The sequence below is a fragment of the Corapipo altera genome, unplaced genomic scaffold, assembly GCF_003945725.1.
Source record: "Corapipo altera isolate COAL_440 unplaced genomic scaffold, ASM394572v1 44b, whole genome shotgun sequence".
Taxonomy (NCBI): Eukaryota; Metazoa; Chordata; class Aves; order Passeriformes; family Pipridae; genus Corapipo; species Corapipo altera.
This window is the reverse complement of record NW_020884932.1, coordinates 617,543-636,870: the sequence shown is the minus strand read 5'-3', so window position 1 is coordinate 636,870 and position 19,328 is coordinate 617,543. Positions and strand designations below refer to the sequence as shown.

The 19,328-nt window shown below is 39.1% G+C and overlaps 1 protein-coding gene across 2 annotated transcripts in view; it reads left to right on the top strand.

Annotated features, from left to right (window-relative positions):
* Nucleotides 1–19,328, top strand: part of ZNRF2 (zinc and ring finger 2) — a 54,674-nt gene that overhangs the window by 31,648 nt on the left and 3,698 nt on the right. Inside the window, exon 2 of one of the 2 annotated variants that reach the window (XM_027659444.1) lies at nt 442–537. In XM_027659444.1, the coding sequence (XP_027515245.1) occupies nt 442–537 (96 nt within the window). Of the gene's footprint in view, nt 1–441; nt 549–19,328 lie in introns of both variants that reach the window. The other variant, XM_027659446.1, reaches the window with a different exon arrangement.

Here is a 19,328-nt window from a genome sequence, read left to right as displayed (position 1 = left end):
ATGAGATGTAAAACTGAGATCCTTGGTTAAAGTTTCAGTGCAATTCCTGGTAAAAACAGACATATTAATTCAGAGGTCTTGCCCAAGTTCGGATTTTCATGGCTGTGTCCTCTACAGATTTCTAATGTCTGTTTTACTAGTCATATTATCCTCTTGCTCCTATCCTAAATTGTTCTTAGGGTTGTTGGGAAAGTTTGCATTCCAGAGGTGCTGACATGTTTGCAATTGGCAACAGAAAATTTCCAGAAAAAATGGTCTATTTTGAGATCTTTTGAAATCAAGGGAATTATATTCCTGTAAGAAATATCAGGTCAAAACTGAAAAGCTTCCAGGATTTTTTTTTCTTTCTTTTAATGTGTGCAGAATAACTTTTTGGCTTGAATACATGTATTTGCTACATGGTTGAGTGTACTCACACTTATATATTTTTATTTTCCATAGGATTCAAGTGCCCTGTATGTTCAAAATTTGTATCTTCTGACGAAATGGATTTACATCTTGTGATGTGTTTGACAAAACCAAGGATAACCTACAATGGTAAGAAAGAAGTAAGCTGATAATTATTTATTCATTTTAAACATTACTGTGATAATAATTCTTTGCATAATAAGATACTCTGGTAACTAGTTAGTGAACTCAGAAATTAGGTATGTTTTTTTGCTTGTAGTTTTTTCAAATTAATTCTTAAGAACTCGGTCTTTTTATGCTGCGTACCAATATAATTTGCACTGTGTTCTGAAAATATAAAATTATTCTCATTTGATTGTATGCATTCCATTTTTTGACCATTGGTCAGTGTGCATTTAGTGTCCACTTGAGATATGTGTAGCTTACATGTCCTCTCATGTGATTACCTCAAGTAGTGAGGTGGGTCAGTCAAGTCTTCTGGGGACTTTATTAAGGACTGTTACTTGACACACTGTGATTTTGCACATTATTCAAGAAAATGACCCTTTCTTGAAGGAAATAAAGAATTTCCTCCTTCTTCAGCTGATTGCATATGTGATACTTCATAAGGACTGGTAGATATATGTGTTTTTGTTATTTTGATCAAACTGACCAATATCAAATGAACCACCTGTAGTAGCCGTTTTTCCTCTACTACTAAGCTCTCCTTCTAGGCAACTTTTGATGCAAGGCAAACAGGACTTTTGCCACTGAGATCAAACCTTTCTATCTCTGGAGCTTAGGCTGACACTCAGTTCTATGGTGAGCACACAAAAAGGCTTCAGGAAACTAGGACTTCAAAATTTTACTGAAATCCTAGCGCCTGCTTTGGAAGAGCTACCATACTACCAGAAAATCTTACAGTGTCTCTTCGATGAGACTATTGCTCACCAGTCATCAGATGTGAGAACAGAATGCAATTAGAAAGGAATTGTAGAAGAGAGGGAGCTGGAGGGTTTTTTGGAGATGCTGATGCTCTCAAGTTATATCAGGGAAAAATCCCATTCAATGTAAAATAGAGACGTCACATAATGAGGGTGGTCAAACATAGTAGCAGACGCTCGAAGAGGCTGTGCAACCTCCATCCTTGGAGATGATCAGAAATTGACTGAGCAAGGCCCTAAGCAACTTAGTCTAACTTGGTTGTGCTTTGAGTGAGGGGCTGGACCAGAAGACCTCCAGAGGTCACTTCCAACAGAAGTTATTTATTGCATAAATAACCTGCAGTATTATGGCTCTTTGACCCTCCAGGCACCTTGCTGTTATGGTACTCTATACTGGACTTCTTTATTGGAACAAGTCTTGAAGAATGGTTGGGCCCACCTTATTCTTTATCCAGACAGCAATAATTGCAAAAATAATTTGAAATCATATGCTTAGAGTTGTGAAATCCATTTCACAGCACAGCACTTGAGAAAAGTAAATATTTCTTTTTTCCTCCTGTTGTTACCACATGTGTATTTGAGAAGGTTGACTTCATCTAACAGCGAGGGCTTTTTTTTCTCTTTGTTTTTCCTTTTTAAATTTCGGATGTGTACTGGGGGATGTTGGACGTTGGAGAGAAGAGAAGCAGGTTAGTCACCCCAGTCAAGGTGGGATAATGCTCTTGGAATCAGTTAGGGTGGAGTAGGAGGAGGCAGACTGGCAGAGAACAAGCACTGGCAGTAATCCAGCTGATGGGATGTGCACAAATTATGAGTTGACTGACTGAAATCCTTTACCCCTGCTGCTTTCTACATGTACATATGAGTGCACTCAACTGACTAACTTTTGTTGAAAGATAGAGCAATTACGTAAGGTACTCTTTCAGTATCATTTATGGTGTGTGTTTGTATCACAGCAGTGCCCTGTGTTCAGACTCTTTTTTTTGTTCCTGCACTGTTTCTCTCAACTGGCACACTACTGGTTGGAGCTCCTTTGGGCCATCTTGTTAACTTTGTGCAGTTATTACCAGCAACATGTCATTTCTCAATTTAGGAGTGTGTCTGCTGTACAGTGAGCCTCAGAAACTCATTCTAGGAAATGGTTATATAAACTTGGAAGAAGAAAACTGCTAAATTAGGTAGAAAGGTTTGAGAGAGACACTTACTTAGAAGTATGGTCTCATTCTCATAAACACTTCATAGAAGTGTGCATTGATCCTTGTGACTCCAGCTAGTTAGCTCCTGGACTCATGGACTAAATCTTAAATTATAGCCTATAGCTGGCTATTCAGATTACTGCAACACAAAGAAAACAAGAGTATGGCTTCAGAGTTGTGCAGTGCTCAGTTGTTACTTTGTGGTATGGTTGTAGTCCCTTTAATCAGGATAGTAAAAACAAATTAACTAGAAGATTGGTAACGTAATGCTGCTGTGATTTCAGGACCAGAACTGCATACATGCTTTTTCTGCTTGTCTATTTTGCTGTTTGCCATGGTGACATTAGTGATGAATCTGCCTTTTTGTCATAGGCCATAAGGAGGGCATCTCAAGTTCTGTTTGAGAGAAGAAAAGATGCTGCTCAACTTTTGATACCCTCTTCCAAAATGGAAGACATTTCTTTATACTTTACTTTCTCATTGTTTTCTTGGCCTTGTGCCATACATACTCAACTAGAGCCAACTAGGCACCATTTGACTGTGTTGGTCACTGATCATTCCCAGTCCTATTACCACTAGCAGGAAAAATATCTTTTTTTTTCCTTTCCTTTTTTCCAGCTCACCTTCTTTTGTCTCTGAGTTTTGTGTTGCACATTGAAGGGAGCCTTAGACTCTGCAGATGTTGAGATATTTAGAAACTGAGCAGTTGGATCGAACTGTACTTATGTCTAGTTCTGTTCTAGATGTGTTTCGATATGATACTGTAAATGTGTTACTTGTTCTTTCTAAGAAACACCAGGGAGCAAATTCTATGCATTTTGTCATTCTGAGAAGACAAACCTTCTTTCTTTTTAAATATGAGTCTGAGGCATATAGTCTCCCTCAGAAAAATGTTATAAGACTGTTTAGTTGTGATTTGAAGTTTAAAAAAATTAATGAGTCCTCCCAGCCAATCTCTAATTGCTTTCTGAGCTACCTTTGTGCACTGCATTTGGCAGTTGAAAGAGTCAGTGAACTGCAAACTCGGGCAGCTGTCTGATTTACATGTGTTTTCTGAAAGAGAGTGGTCACAAAATTGTCCCAGTTCTATGCTGGAAGTTACACTGATTTTCATATAAATAAATCGGTACATTTTATTAGCTTTATTCCTTCAAAATCACATGACTTGCCTGCAACAGAGATCTCATTGCTGACTCAATTTGGCATGTAAAAAGAGCTCTTTCTTTTTTCTGTAGAACTTTGTTCCACATCTCTTTAAACTACTTGTGGTGCTCACATATGAACCAATATCTAGGAATTTTTATACAAAAACTGGTTAAATCAATGGTATTGTGCAAAAAACATTGTACTGTTTGGTGATACTGTCTTAAAGAGTCTTCCTTTTCTTAACAGTTAGAAAATACTGTTACTTGCTGAGTTGCTGGGAAGCTAGAGTAGGTCCTATGCACTGGTTAACCACTTTTATGAAGAAAGTGGGTTACTTGCTAGTTGACAGGGGTTTTTAAAAAGCACTGCTAAAATATTCTGTAGCCATACCTATTTCTTTGAGCTTCTCCAAAGTGTTAAATGAGGCCCCTTGCACCACTTTGTTCAAATTTGCCATGGTGAGTTACTCAGGGAGCCCACTTCAGGACCACTCTGCAGAAGGTGTTTCCCCATGTTTTGGTTGGGCTGGAGCATTTATGTGAATTTACTCAGTGCTTTGGAAACAACATGGCTTTGATTCCTTGCTGATGATTAGAGCTATCTGGTGAATTTTAGGGTTTGGATATAATTGTTGTGCATTTTGTGTTGTTACAGTATTGATTCTTTTTTCACTGGAAAGTGTTCTCTAAAAAACTGAGAAGACGCAGGAGAGACTTGTGACTTTAGAGGCATCGTTTTTAGATGCTTTGCAACAAATGCACCCAATTCCTTCTGAAGAAACCTTGCAGTTCGTTCTGATTTTCATTTTAAAATTCCTTTGTTTGTTTCTCAGAACACCTTGCAAGACAATATCATTTTTGTTATTATTAAAGGGCCGCTCTGAGAGCAGGGACTAGCAGCCTGGCACCTGGCCAGATGGGGAAGCCAGTGACCCCGGAGAGCTGGGGAGAGCCAGTCAGCTCACTAGACTGGTTGACTGGCTTGGCGAGCCAGCCTGTCCTCTTTCAAAAGTTTTGATTGAATTAGCACATTCCTGTGGAATATTTTGGGTTTCATCAAGTCAGCACTTTCTGTTGGAATGGTGTTCTACTGGAAACTTTCTAAGCCGATCTCCTCGAAGCCGCTTGCTCAGGGGTGGTGCTGCTTTGACATCAGTGTTGCTTTCACTCAGACCGTTCTGCATTTAATTCACATATGGCAGTGGGTCTGACTGTTTGCCAACATATTCACTGAGATTCATTTTGAGGGGAAAAACTTTTACTAGTGTAATTCAAAGAGGAAGAATGTTGAGACACCCAGTGCATGAACTGCTGGAGATTTTTTCCTTACTTGAAGTAAGGACTTTGTAATTTTTCTTTTTAAATTACAAGAAGTGAATTTTTTTAGACCTATCATACTAAAAATGAGCAGGAGATCAGACATCACAGATAGGAGGGATTACAGATATAATTTTATATTAGGAGTTTATCCAATTTCTTTGAAATCAAGAATTAGTATGTGGAAAACTGTTACAGACAGAATATTGTCTGTATTCTGTCTGTAGGTGTACCTACAGACAGATAGGTGTACCAGAAGGAAAAACATGAGCAGAACTCTGGGTGCTCTTCCTATCTGGCCGTGTACTTTGTTTTCTGGGGTGTTTGATCTAACACCATGCACAACTATCCAAGAATTCCCGTGCCGTCTAACTGAATTCGAATTGACCTGGGCCACAGCACTGCAACTCATTCAGATTAGCAAGGATGCAAAAGGTTTTGTCATGATTTAAATACACTGTTTATTCTAAACCAGTTTGAGGTATTGGGTTGTATCTTGTGAGGAAAGCATTTCTTGCTGGGACTGCCACATGCCGAGGCCTGCCTGTGAGCAAGTGTCAGAATCTTGAACTGGAATCTGTGTAAGCAGTAATCCTGGTAGAGAAGTTGTCAACATCAAAATGACAGCCATAACATTTGCATTTTGATCAAAAGTAGAGACTTAAAGACTGGCATGAGTCACTTGAGGGACTAATAAAAATATTTGGGAAATGTTCTTTGTGAATGGGGCTGACCTAATTTTTCTAACACAAGTTATAAACTTTATTGATTGCTGTCTGTTTCAACATCTTTGGGGCAAGATACTTATGCCAGAACTTGATGAGTTTATATTGCTCAGTAGACTAAAATTAAAATATTGTGCCTTAACCTGATGTTTGAACCACCAAAATACATTATTCTGGTAGTCCTGCCCACTGCAGTGACTTGATTTCCTTGGTCACTTCTGTGCACCCAAGAGTATTTTACTCTGCAGGGATGATGTTCTCAACTATTTTGATTGATACACTCAAAACTTCAATCTGGAATGAAAGGAATTACTAACTTCAAATTCACTTCTCTTCAGGGTTCCTGAGATCATACCCTGAAAGACCTTGCAAAAGGGCATCTTGCCAGTCTGCCTGGAAAAGCTTAAGCCTTCCTCTTTGTCTTCATCCTTTAATAGGACTAGACTTTCAGCAGAGCAGTACAAAATAATACTAAGGCAGACCTGTTCTTTCCACTTTATGCAAGGTGTAAAATTCTCCATAGAATTTCTCAACTCTTCCATTTTTAAAGTTTAACAAGATTCTCCAGAGATTTCTAGCTTCTTGCTCTGCCTTATGTGGTTCTGTGCTCTGTCTTCAGGGATGCAGAGGAAGAACCTTTAAAAGATAGTTTAAAAGAACATGTAAAAAACCAAACTTATCCTGTGCTTACAATTAAAATAGTGATATTTACTCTTTGTTTTGATCTTATGTACTCCTGAACATCCTCCAGAGTATGTAGGAGGTTCATTCAGTGTCCCTAATGCTTTAAAACTGTTTTCTTCAGTAGTTCTTGAAATTATGTAGGGCTGTTTAACTTTGAGATTTTGTTTAATGTGGTGACAGTAGAACATTACTATAACAAATAAAATTTTCATCTCAGACATTTGCACAGCTGTTCTTCTGTGAATGGATATAATATCAACCCAAACTTTCATAGCTTGTCTTGTACATCATTGTTATATTTAAGGAGGGAATTGTCATTTTAAGGAGGAAAATTGTGTTTGAAGACCTTGATTAAAATGTATTTACTGATTTATACTTTATCCCTTTGGGAATTGTTGGTAATGTTTAAACAAAGAGGAAACTTTCACTTATGTTCACCAGTGTATGCCATGGATTGTCCAAACCAGACTGCCAAGAGGAGCAGTGTCAAACTGTAGTTCTTCCTCCCTTTGTTCAGTAAAGCTGTATTTCTGTCCCACCATCCCACACCTCTCCTTCAGCAGTTTGTGGTGCCTCTCAAAAGAGCATCACTACAAAAGCAGCCTGTTATGGTTCAGCTTTTTGTGAAGGGAGGTTGTTCATTTGAAGGAGTAATGCTGACAGATGTCACTAAATAAAACCACACTCCATTCCAATTTGTGCCTGCCTCCTAAAAGGGGTAGGGCCTGCTTCAGTGACCCCATTTCAGCCTCAGTCACTGGATGAATTGGGTCAGTCTGTGATAGTGTGGAGCTGCAGCACTTTTAGAGGCCATAGTCTCGTCTCTTTCCTCCACACTTTTCTATGGAGTCAGGAAAGTAAACTGTGTGTTTGTAATGGTGTGGCTGTGAAGAAAGCTCATGAAAAGGGAACACAGTGTAACTGAGAGGGAAGTGCTTTGACTGTCTGGAGTAGCAGTTCCCAGAACTGCAAATTGCCCCATTTATCATGATAAAATATAATCTCAGAGGTTTAGTGGGGGTGACTGAGGTATCAGTATTGTTTATTATTTTACTTTTCACACAAGAGAAAGGGAGGTATAGATTTGTAAAGAATGTATGACAGCTCACTTTCATGGTTCAGGTTGGAGATGCTCAATAGGTTATGCTGCATTTTCTCTCTGTAATGAAGTAAAGTTGACATGCTTGGATCCTGCTGAGAAGGACACTGCAGAGATCACACCTATTAATATCTTAAACTTTTCTCTGATTTGCTGTGCATGTGACTTACTCTTTAATGAACCTTTGAAGAGAAGGATATTTGGTTGGGTGATTCTCTGCATACTTTCCCTTGAGCCAGGCCTAAATCTGCTAGACTGAACTTCCTGTGACAAAGCCATGACCAAAATAGCGGCAATGTCATCTCATACTTAGTTCTGGAGAGTGGGACAATAATTTTTTTTCTCAGTACACTGGAATCACCTTTATATAAATACATACCTGTGTCACGGGCATATTTTATATGCAGCACTGGATAAATACAGTAAAGCTTTTGACAGCTATAGAACAACCCTGCTTGTTTCTGAAATAAATAAAGTGGGATCATTCATGTGCTGAATAGCTCAAGTTGTTTTGCTTATAAGCTACTCCTTAACCTCAGATATTGCCGTTGTCTTTCTGTTTTACTGATGGTGCTGCTCAAGTCAAATGACAATTCTTGTCCTAGAAAATTACAGCTACACCTGTGAACCAGTGCCACAAAGAACATCTGCGGGTGACAGAGGGAGTTATTCAGATCGGGGGACCCGATACTCTGCGCTGTGTCACTGTGTTTCTCTTACATAATGCCTGCGCAGTGCTGCCTGCAGCAGAGAGCCGAGGGACGGTCCTGCGAGCGCTCGCTGTGCCGTGACTCCGCATCATGTGATGCGGGCAGACAGGAGCTACCTTCCATGCCTTACACTTAATCAGTCTTTAGCTCTGAGAGGTCATTCAGAGGATGTCATAAATCGTGTCTGCAACTGCTGCAGTCTTGTGACTGCTGGGAACTTAGCTCCAGGGGAAATAACGTTCCTAGTTTTGTATGGTAATTCTGCAGTCTTTAAAGCTGATACCTCTAAAACCTTAAGATTTTACTCATTTGCTAGCAACAACCTGCCTTCTTTTTCTTTTTTCTTTTTTCTTTTTTTTTAAAGTTGCTCTGTGGAGACAAAACCTTGAAAATACCCCGTTTCTAATCTTAGAGAATGGGTTTCATTGGCTGGATTTTGAAATCAAAGTACTTCAATTCATTATGTTTTAAAACATAAATGCCAAACTACATCTCACTGAGACTGAGTGATCTGTGCAGGAATTTCATGGTATTTTCTTCCCTAAATTCCTCACTGCTTTACAGGGACTCGTACAGATTGTTTGCAGACCAGGACATTTTTTTTTTTCCCTAAAGAAATACAAAAGAATAAGGGGCACTCTTCTTGCTCAGAAACTACCCCGAGGGCAGATCAATTTGCAAGTATTGCCTGAAATGTCATTTGTAGTTTATTTTTTTCTTCATATTAAAGTCTTGCTTTAAAACCGGCTACCTTTTGATTACTTAAATAGTCTTGTGCTTCTGAGTTGCAGACTCAACCCCTGCAAAAGCTGGGGATTTCAGTGATAAAACAAGCCTAACTTCAGAAACAATCTGGGTGAAAACATTGTTACTGTGGTGGAGTACTCTTATTTCTAAACTGGAGATTATTATTACTGCTTACACAGGGGAAAAGATTACCCATTTCTAGTATTTTTAGCAAAATCCAGTGATTCTAGACCAGGCTCTAAATTGCCTACTGACACAGGTACAAAATACTAGACTTGCCTATTGTAGCCTCCCTTGCTTGTGGAACCTCCTTGCTCCTCGAAGTTTGCTTAACTTTGTCTCAGGTGGCTGCAGATTTGCTTGGCTACAGAAATAACCCCAAGTTTTAACATACAGCTGAAACATAAGAAACTTCATTCTTGCTAGATTTAGTGCTGAACTATGTTAACACTTAGGAAACCTTGTTAAAGTTTCCTCATAAAAATATCAGCTTCCATTTTAATGCTGCACTAACAGCTATCTGTAATTTAAAACCATGTCAAATTTTCATCATTTTGACCATGTTCCTCGTGCCCTCCTTCCTTGTGTGAAGTTTCATTAGATAGTCTTCATGTAATGTTAGGTATTGGATAGCCTCTGTGTAGCTAAGCAATAATGTAGTATTCTTTGATAATTTTTAGCCCATAAATAATGTTTATTTATTTGGAATCAAGAGATGGAGGGAACAATTGTTTGATTAACACTTACCTTTTTTTTTTTTTCTCCCCAGTTCCAAGGAAGTCTATTTTAATCTATGGCTTTATTACTTGAAATACTTTGTTGTCATAATGGCATCCAATTGTTTTGCTAGCCTGTAAATTGAAAAAAAATGGGAGAAAAATATAACTTTAATATGGTTGTGGAACGATACTGCCAGGTCGTGGGCATATAACTTGGAACAAATACTGGACAATTGTCTTTGGGGACTTTTGTTTTTGTAAACACATCTCCCATGTTAATCTTTTTGTGTTATTATTTGTGAATGATCATAGTTGCTGAATACTGTTGCAATTATATAGGTGTCTTGTATTTCAATTAATTGCTTTAAAATTTAAAAGAAAGCTTATGGGTAGTTTGGTTTTTTGGTGGTTTTTTTTTCCTCCTCTTGCAATTAAAGACCCATATACTCAACATCTTACTGGTATAGTAATAACCTGTAGGTATATGTCAGCATCAGAAATACTGTATCTCAGTGCTTGCTGGAATAAATTATAGTAGTGGATAATGGGTTAGTGTAGAGAAGAAAAATGGAGATAGCTTTGAAAATTCTGACTCATTATTTGATGGTATCAGAACCCTTTGCATTCAGACATGTTTTGCATTCCATCTATATCACAAGGATAATTGCATTTAAAATAGGAATAGCTTGGAAAAAGCAGTCTGTCTACTGAGAACACTAAAGACAGACAAGTAAAAATTATGCAGTGATTTATATCCCTATCCCGTGTATACATGTTAACACCAGACATTCAGTTTTAACTTGGAGAAGGCTGATCTTGAGCCTGCTGGGAAAAGCACCCTGTAGGCCTAGCACCTGGCAGTGGGGTTAATAAGCCAGACTTTATGCATGCTGAGTTTTGGCACCAGTGTTTTCATTGTGTGTTGCTCAGTAATACATCATATCTTTCCTTAGAATAGTGTCATAGTCACACACAACTGTTTTTTCTCCCTTCCTCCTGTTTCGACCTTAGGCTCATAGTTTCATCTTTCATGCCATCTTCCTTAGTGGTGCTCCCTGTGCGTTCATTTTGCATCAGATCAAACTAAACTCCTCTGCAAGCTTGCAAAGAAATGAGTCAGTTACTTGGCCAGTGTTAAAAGACTGGAAAAAAGATTTGGCAAAACTCATTGTGCTCAGGGCACCTGTAGGAAGCCTGGAATAGGAACCTCAAAAAGGACAAAGTGAACAAAACATGGAATCAAATCCTTCATCCAACTTCAAAACAAGTCACTATTAAAGTAACCAATGTTACCCAGAGTAGTAGGATAGCTAATTTGATCTGAGCTGCTTCTCTTCATTCCCTCTCTGCCTCTGCTCTTCAGGGACACTACTGCCCTATCCTTTCCTTCTGTGAAGTTTTCTAATGGGCTTCCTTCATCTGCCTTCTGTCAGATGAGAGTTCTCACAGATTTCATTAGGCCAGCATGTCCCCATCACACTCCTGGTTCATTGCAGACTATGAAGAACAAAACTTCTAAATTGAAAATCATTGCAAAGCAATTTCTCTGGCTTCTGACTGTAGTTTAAGTGATGGTGAATGGTTGAAGACTTGCCATTTGGAAAAACCGTGTTCTGCAATCTTTTTGGTTTCCTTTCATGTTAGGGATAAAATAAATTTAGCCACTTAAAAAAGCTGACAAAGCAAAAGGTATTTCCTAACCTCAGTGGGGATCTTTTTGAACAGCCACGTCCACATCCTGCAATTGCAAGATCTTATCCAATTTAGATCTTTCCTTTAGCTTGATCAGAGACTCTCATCCTCTGTTGTACTTACTCTGCCACAGCCATGCTCTGCCTTACTTGCCCAGTTTTTATGAATGCTGTTGGCGGTAGCATCTAGTTGTGATTTGGAAAAGTTTCTCCTTTTAACAGACTTACACGTCTCAGTTAAGTCTTCCTTCCAGTTGTAAAGCTATTGGAAGAGATCTGTCTCTGCACAGTATGAAAGGAATTCTTCACTCTCCTTGTGACCACAGAGGGATCTTTTCCTGATGAAATCATTAACACAGATTCCCATACTACCATGAGAAGCTACTGTAGGTAAATATTCTTGGGGTTATATGCTTGACTGGTTGTGGTGTGGCTGAGGGGTTTGTGTTTGTTTGTGGTTGTTTGTTTGTTTGTTTAGTTTTGGTGTGGTATGGGGTTTTGGTTTATTTTTTGTTGTTTTGGTTTTTTTAACTTTTGATAAAGAAATTATCTGCTATGCAAGCCAAGCTGGACTTCAGGCCTCTCATTTCTCTTGAATGTACCCTGCTTGGTGACAGGACCTAATCTCTGCCCATTGCTCAAGGGGAAGCTGTATTGTTCAGCCACCTCTGAAATGGACCTCTGGATTACAATCGCAAATTTTCAGCAGGTCTAAATTGATTTTTCACCTATCATAGTTTCTTAGTACTGGTACGGATTGGCAAGCACATATAAGTAGCGCTTAAATATTTTGCTTTGTTTTACACCATGAAGAACAAAAATTATATCATTTATTCTAGCAAGCAGAGGGATATAGTATTTCTTGTACTAACAAGTACCTACCTACAGGTTATTACTATCCCAGTAAGATAATGAGTATATGGGTCTTTAATTTCAAGAGTAGGAAAAACACCCAAATGAACAAAGGTCTGTGTGTTTGGATCAAACACTGGTATTCCTTCTTGCCTGCTTCTGTAAGTTTCCTTCATCCAAGCTCTCTCCAGCTCCCTGTAAAAGCAAACTCTTTGTCAGCAATACATGCTGGTTGCCTCTGGCCATTTAATCAACCACTCCTCCTTTTGTAGCATATTTGTGGTGTAAGATCCTCTTTGATGGTAAACTCAGCCTTGAGAAGTGTAAATCATTCTTACCTGATGGAGCCAAGGAGGATGCATTCCCCAAGTGATACTTTCTTACGCTGTTTCCTAAGGTATCTTATTTTACTGCTGTTTTGTTTCTTGTGGGTTTGCCCCTTTACATGCTGCTTTTAACTCCTGACATTCAAGATTAATTCCCTATAACCTGAGAGGTCATGTAATAATGATGAAAAACCAAGAAAACAACCTGAAGACAGCTTCTTTATTCCATGTGTTGCAATAAGCAGCTTTCTTTCAGAAAGCATGTGTTGGGGTACACCATTCGTGATGGAGTTTCACGGTGGGACACTAGTTTGGTACTGCTGCATTCAAGACTTTTTCTCCCAGTTGCCTCCTGATGAGACAATATTTAGAGGTGTTATCATTTCCTAGGAGTAATGTTTCTGAAGGGAGAGGGGGAAGCCTTGGAAACAAAACACAGCATGCCAAGGAAGACTATTCAAGAACAAGGTATCCCTTGGGTCATTCAAAACACAAATATACATCAGTTCAGTTGGAATGGGGACTTAGTACGGAATGGGTAAGGCTGGCACACAGTGTCTTTGCATCATGTTCTGGAGGACAAGACTATCTATTTGTGGTTGATTTATGAACAGGTGCAGCTCTTTGGCCTGTATCTAGACTAAAACGTGACAATTTAAGGACATGGTACTTACAAATGTGATGAATGGAACTTATCTTTAGAAGTCAGTGCAACAGGAGAAAGTTGTTTAGCTATCTTGAAAAGATTTAATGTCTAAGAGCATCTCAAACTGCAAGCAAACCTAGTAACAGAAGTTGGAAAGACTGTAGCTTAAAGCAGAAGTTTCAGAGTCAATCAGATAACTGTATTGAGAGCAAATCTGGAATCACTGTGGAAATGTATTGACACTCTGGCAATAAATCTCAAGACAGGAGCACAAGGAGTTTCATGTCTAATTGGGCTGATAAAATTTATCTTGTATGAATACCTATTTCACCCCAACACTTTCTGCCAGCAGTACAAATATGGACTGAGAAAGCTGTTGCACTGATCCTAACAACATAGGAGTGGCTGTGGATGTTGTTGCTTGGAAGCAAGGAGCTTTATTTCACTGACTACCTGGCCTTTTTTCAAAGCCTAACTTTTCACTGCGAGTCCTGGGATGCAAACATGGCTTTGTCTAAGACCATTGTATCTTAATTGGACATTGTATTAAAGCTGTGTTATTTAAACTTGGGGTTTAATTTTCTACCCCCCCCCCCCCCCCCCCCCCCCAAACTGTAGCTTGTATTGATTCTATGTATCATACAGTTGCAGATAGATTTCCATTGTGGCCACTGAAGCAAAACTTCTTTATGAAAGAACTGTTTTCCTCAGTGCACAAATCCTTCTCCCCTCCATATTAATTAGCTACCTGGATGCATTTGTAAACTAGACTGTTTTATACTAATCCTGCTCCCTGAAATGTAGTTCTGTCACTACTATGTCAGTTTCTGTCTTTATTCAACAAGAAATGAGTGCTTTTTCTCCACCATACGCCTGATCATTATCTGTGAACAGGAAGTCTCTAGCTGTTTCTCAGAATTTGCTGCTGAAAGCTGAGAATGTCCCATGAAAATCTGAATCCAGTTCTTCAAATGTGGGTTATCTGAGAAACAGTTACACTTCTGCAGCCACTTCCTTCTAGCTCAGCCTGGTGTTGCAATACAAGTGTTGCCTCTTAGGTCTTATTCTGTAAGTATTCTTCTTGTGCGACTTTCACTTTGCTGTGTGCTTCCTCCCCTTTGCTTTTGTGTTTTAAAAAGAGGGAGAACCAAAGACTGTAGGCAACGTTTGCACAGGAAGTCTTTCATGATGGGTGTCTGTTTGTATATAGCTTTCTCAGTCTTGAACCAACTCTGAGCAAGGTGAGAGGGAAGGGGGTAACGCTTGGACTCTGAGTAGGAAATTGTAACAGGCTGCCATGTGACAAGGGGTGAAGAGTGAGATGCCAAACAACATCGTCCAGCAATTCATCAAATGCTTTGTCAGTATTTGATGAAGTGTCACATTTGTCGTAGCTGACTAGTTTGTTCTACAGATGTTAAGTTTTTGTGTATTGTGGTGGGAAAGATGTTTTTGGATTGCTTAAATTCTATGTATTACCACATGAGTCATGAAATGGTGTTACTGTGCCTCTCAGAAGCGCACAAAAAGTTGCAACCTGTGCTTGTTTGATCAGCACAAGGGTGTTAGTTTTTTTTCAGCAGCATAAAAGAGAATTTGGATTGAAGTTATTCAGGACAGCTGAATACTCAACTTTGTGGTGTTGTGAATCCTGAAAACTGCTTAGCTGTGGTACAAGTGAAAACACTAGATGTTGAAAATCTTCCCTTTTACATCTAATTTAGAGGAGCTGGCTTGTATTAGAACAACAAGAAATGTTTTTAGTCAGAAATCCACTGCTTCTTCAGAAGGTGCGTTCCTTGCTGAGGGCAGCGCAAGTTTAACTTCTGCCTGTGAAGGTACAATCTTCATTGGTGAACCAAGCCGATGGCTTTAGCTCTACCTTGCTTGGTCTACTGACTGACACTGTAGCTGGGAAAACTGAGTGGCAAAATAAGCATCTGCAGTGGCAACTGCATGATCTTTTTCCTGCTATTGAGAGCTCTGAGCACTAAAGAATCAACTCTCCTTCGGAGTGTTTATCTGCCTCAACTTTTGAGCAGCAGCGGATGGCTGACCTGGTCATCCAAGAATGACCCCTAGCGAATCCAGAGTATTCCTCTTGTGGCAGTGAGAATACTGAAAGAGAACTGGAATGTCAAAGAAGCTGCTTGCTCTCCTAGTGCTTAGGATGGACTGGAAAAGCTGCTTTTGCTTGCAGCCAATACCAGTTTGCAAAGACAGCTACTGAGCTACATGAACGAAACACATCCTGCATAACGGTTTTCCTTCCATTCCAGTGTCTACTTCTCCAAGGATATTAACCCTGTACAAGAAGGCTGTCCATCAGATAATGACTAATAATATTATTCTTTCTCCAGTGGCTGCATTACAACAGTAAATTAAATAAGATGTTGGAGAATAGGAGGAGTGGTAGAAAATATGGGTCTCGAGACAGTGATATTTGGGGGAAATGAGTGTGAAGAGGAGGAAAGTGTAGTAGGAGATAGCTGGAAAGAAGTGGAGAGGGGAAAAAAACCAGATGCAGCAGAAGCCAGGAAGATTTAGTAAATCAAGTCAGTGATATCTAATAAGAATGTGTTAATCACATACACACATGCTTGCTGGCTACCGAGTAGTAAGATACATGTGGAACATGCAGATTCTCCTTGACTACTTGTGATATCAGTAAAAGTGTAGAATAAATTCTGCAGTATGGGTGAATTTATGCTATACTTGTGAACATGTTGGCTATTAGTCTTGAGCTCTACATACTCTATTTAAAAACAAGCAAAGACAGTCTCTAGTACTTTACTAAGACAGTTTTTAGTAACCAGGTTCGAAAATTAATGAATGTGTAACAGATACATGGTAATGTGTACCATATAATGAAGCATCATCAATATTTTTTAACCTCTTATGGCTTTTGTTTTACCAGTTTTAGTTCTGATAAGATACTGTTCCAAAGGTGTTTCAGTTCAGTTTCTATTGTATTCCTGAAAGGGTGGACTCTTGTGGTGCCCTTCACTGTTAAGCTAGTTATGGTGGCAGCTTCCATGGACATTTAATGTTTTAAATTTTAATAAAAATACATGTATTTTGAAAAATTTTTTATTTGATTAGGTCAGAGATGTTTCTAACTTGGTCTTCTGTTTCCAATGAATGCCTAGAGAAAAATAAAATACTGCAGCTATAAAGTGATATCTCCCCAAATACTGTCAACGTCTCCATGATTTGTGACTTGGTGTTTCTTGAGCCTAGGGCTATATCTGTGTTTTTAAAGGAAAAACAGAAAGCAGGAGCACAGATTTTAATGACTCATTCCATAAGGTATGTATTGCATGTGCTTTTGCAGTCTTCAGTTTAAAGACAATTTAATCACAGACATTGCCTATAATCCTAACCATGGCTGAGTTAATGGCTTTTGTAATTGTTGGACATATTTTCTAAAGTTATAGAAAAAGTTTTTAATTGGTAAAGTATGTGCAAATTTGCCAGGATGATTGTATTTTTAATTCAGTACCACCTATTTTGCTGTAAATGCAGGAGTGGAGTAGAATTTATTTTCCACTGAAGGTAAAAGCAGAATTTCAGGAGGAAAAAACACTGACAACCAGAAGTTAAAACAGTAGTAGTAGTAACTAGAGATAGAGAAGCGGAGGGAGAAGTACTTGAGCAGACTCAGGAGGGAAATACTATGCTCTTTTGCCAGATTTCATCTTTGACACCAGTTTTTGGCTAGTGTGTACTTGTTCAAGTAGCTGGGAAGGCGGAGGAGTGTTTATCTCCTATTTGGTGCAAGGCAGATGGATGTGGAGGTGTGGTATTTGTGTATGTACCCACATGTGGGTGAAATGGAAAAATGCTTGTTTCCTCTTTCCACTTCCATTTAGGTAGTACACTGATATAAATGTTTTAATCATAACATTGATGAAATTTTGAACCATTTCACTGGTTTTTCTTTTGGTTTTTGTTTGGTTTGTTTTTTTAAGAGAAAAAGGAAGAAATAATATGTAGCTGCTGAATCACTCTGCTGAAGGAAAAGATGAAAACAAAAACTGTTCAGACTGCAGTGGTTCTGTGCAAAATTACAGATTTTTCTGTAACAGATATGTTTAAGAGTCATTGTTAAATGACCCTTAAACTGACTTCCATCTGATACAAACCAGTGTTGATACAGGAGTGTGAAATAAGTACAGAACAAATTCTGACCAGATCCAGGTCTAACAGGATTATTCACTCCTCTATCTGGACTGATGATCTGAATCACCTAAAATGGTCAAAAGGTAACAGACCCAAAGTGTCATAGGTCCATGAAGGATTTGATTTTGCTGTCATCGATCTACATATGTAATTAATTATGAGCTTAATTACATGGATTTGGAGTCTGCTAATAGATAGTGCCAAGTTACATGTGGACATTTATAGCAGTTGGGTGTTTGGTAGTCATTCCTTCAGTATTTATGCACAAGAGCCTAGCAGGATTAATAAGGTTAGCATAAGAACTAGGGAATGCTGACTCCTCATTATTCCAGAAGAAGAGGAGCATTGAAACCTGTTAACAAAATCTCTTCTGCAGGGGTGGCAGAACTCCACTGTGTTTCTGAGGCCCAGTCCATGCCAGCCATCATCAGCGTTCATACCAACTCCCTCTGGCGTGACTAGGCAAAGCCCAGTGTGTGCCTGGTGGCTCATCCCAGTCAGAAAGCCTGGGGTGAAGCCAGAGAGGGCGGCAAGCTGTTTGCCAGGGACTTGGGCAGTAGGGCCAGTATTGGCAAGAGGGAGAGTACAGGAATACTGAAGGGAAAATAAAAGGAGTGTCAGACACTTGCGCCAGGGCTGGTGGGAGATACAAATGTTTAAGTTGGCATCGTGCCCTAACGTTAGCCAAAGGTGCAGAACATTGTTAAATTGCTCAGCGGGAGTTCAGACCTGAGTGTTGTGCAATCTGGGGAGCGCAGGATAAGCCAGACGTGTACAATAGAGAATGACGGGAAAGCAGTTCACACGAGTGCTTCATTTTATGAACTGTATTTTTATCAGACAGCTTTTTAATTTCTGTTATCAAAGCTTGACTAAATGCTTCCCTCTTGAGAGTGCTGAGGGAGCAGGGCTGGGGTTTAATACACTGGATGTATCTTAGGGCCATTTTGTTTTGGTAGCAGTTGCTGATCTGATAAAGGGACTCCATGGAAAAAAACTGCTTTTATTAAGTATGCTTTGTGTACATGATACATGCTTGCATTATTAATGGTGCTGCTTCCTGCAGCCTAACTGTGGGAAGAAAGCAGATCTGCCCATAGGACTTTGGCAAAGTTCTTATGCAAAGAGGCGGTCTAGGAGGGTAGTGTCTGAGAGCCTCAGGCAAAGATTAATATCTCTGTAGCAGGACAATGCTGTCTGGAGAATATGTGCCTCCTGGTGTCAGAGACTGGAATATTTTTTTATTAAAAAACAAAACCAAACAAAAAAAACCAACAGCCACCAAAAAACAACCTTAAGAAAGTATTTATCCCAAGCACCCTCTTCTGGGCAAGTTGACAGAGTTCTTAAAATCTTTTGTATTGTTTTAAATTACTTTGTCTCTGAAGTATCTCTAATGTTCTCAGAAGCTTACAGCTTCTGATAGAACAACAGAAGCAATTTTTTAGTACAATGCCTTCTAATAATGTTACCACATTGAAATACATTTTTAAAATTTTCTTTGTTATTTTGTTTTGAATATTCTTCTTTATAACAGTTCGCTTCATGTTATATATTTTTCACACCTCCTCAGGAAGGTGGCATTATATGGTGTTTTTAGCATAACCAATGAATATAGCAGAGACTGAAATAAGCGCTGTTTTAGAAACCCAAGCACCTGCAAGACAGCTTGCTGTCATTTAATGGAAACAATGTAGACCTAATTTCCTCTCACTTTTTTTGCTACTGTGATAGCTTTGTAGTTGTCTGTTATTTTCTGTGTTTGGAAAGCCAGTGGTGAGTGTTGGAGCCACTGGAGAGAACAGCATAGAGTACTGGTTTCTCAGTCATGCCTGGAAACGGGTATTCTCCATAAACAGTCACTTTAGGTACTTTTGGTAAAGAAGGGGAACCTTTTCCCGTGAAACTGGAAACTTGAACACGTGGGCTTTATTTTGCCAAGTGTGCACCTTTCTGAT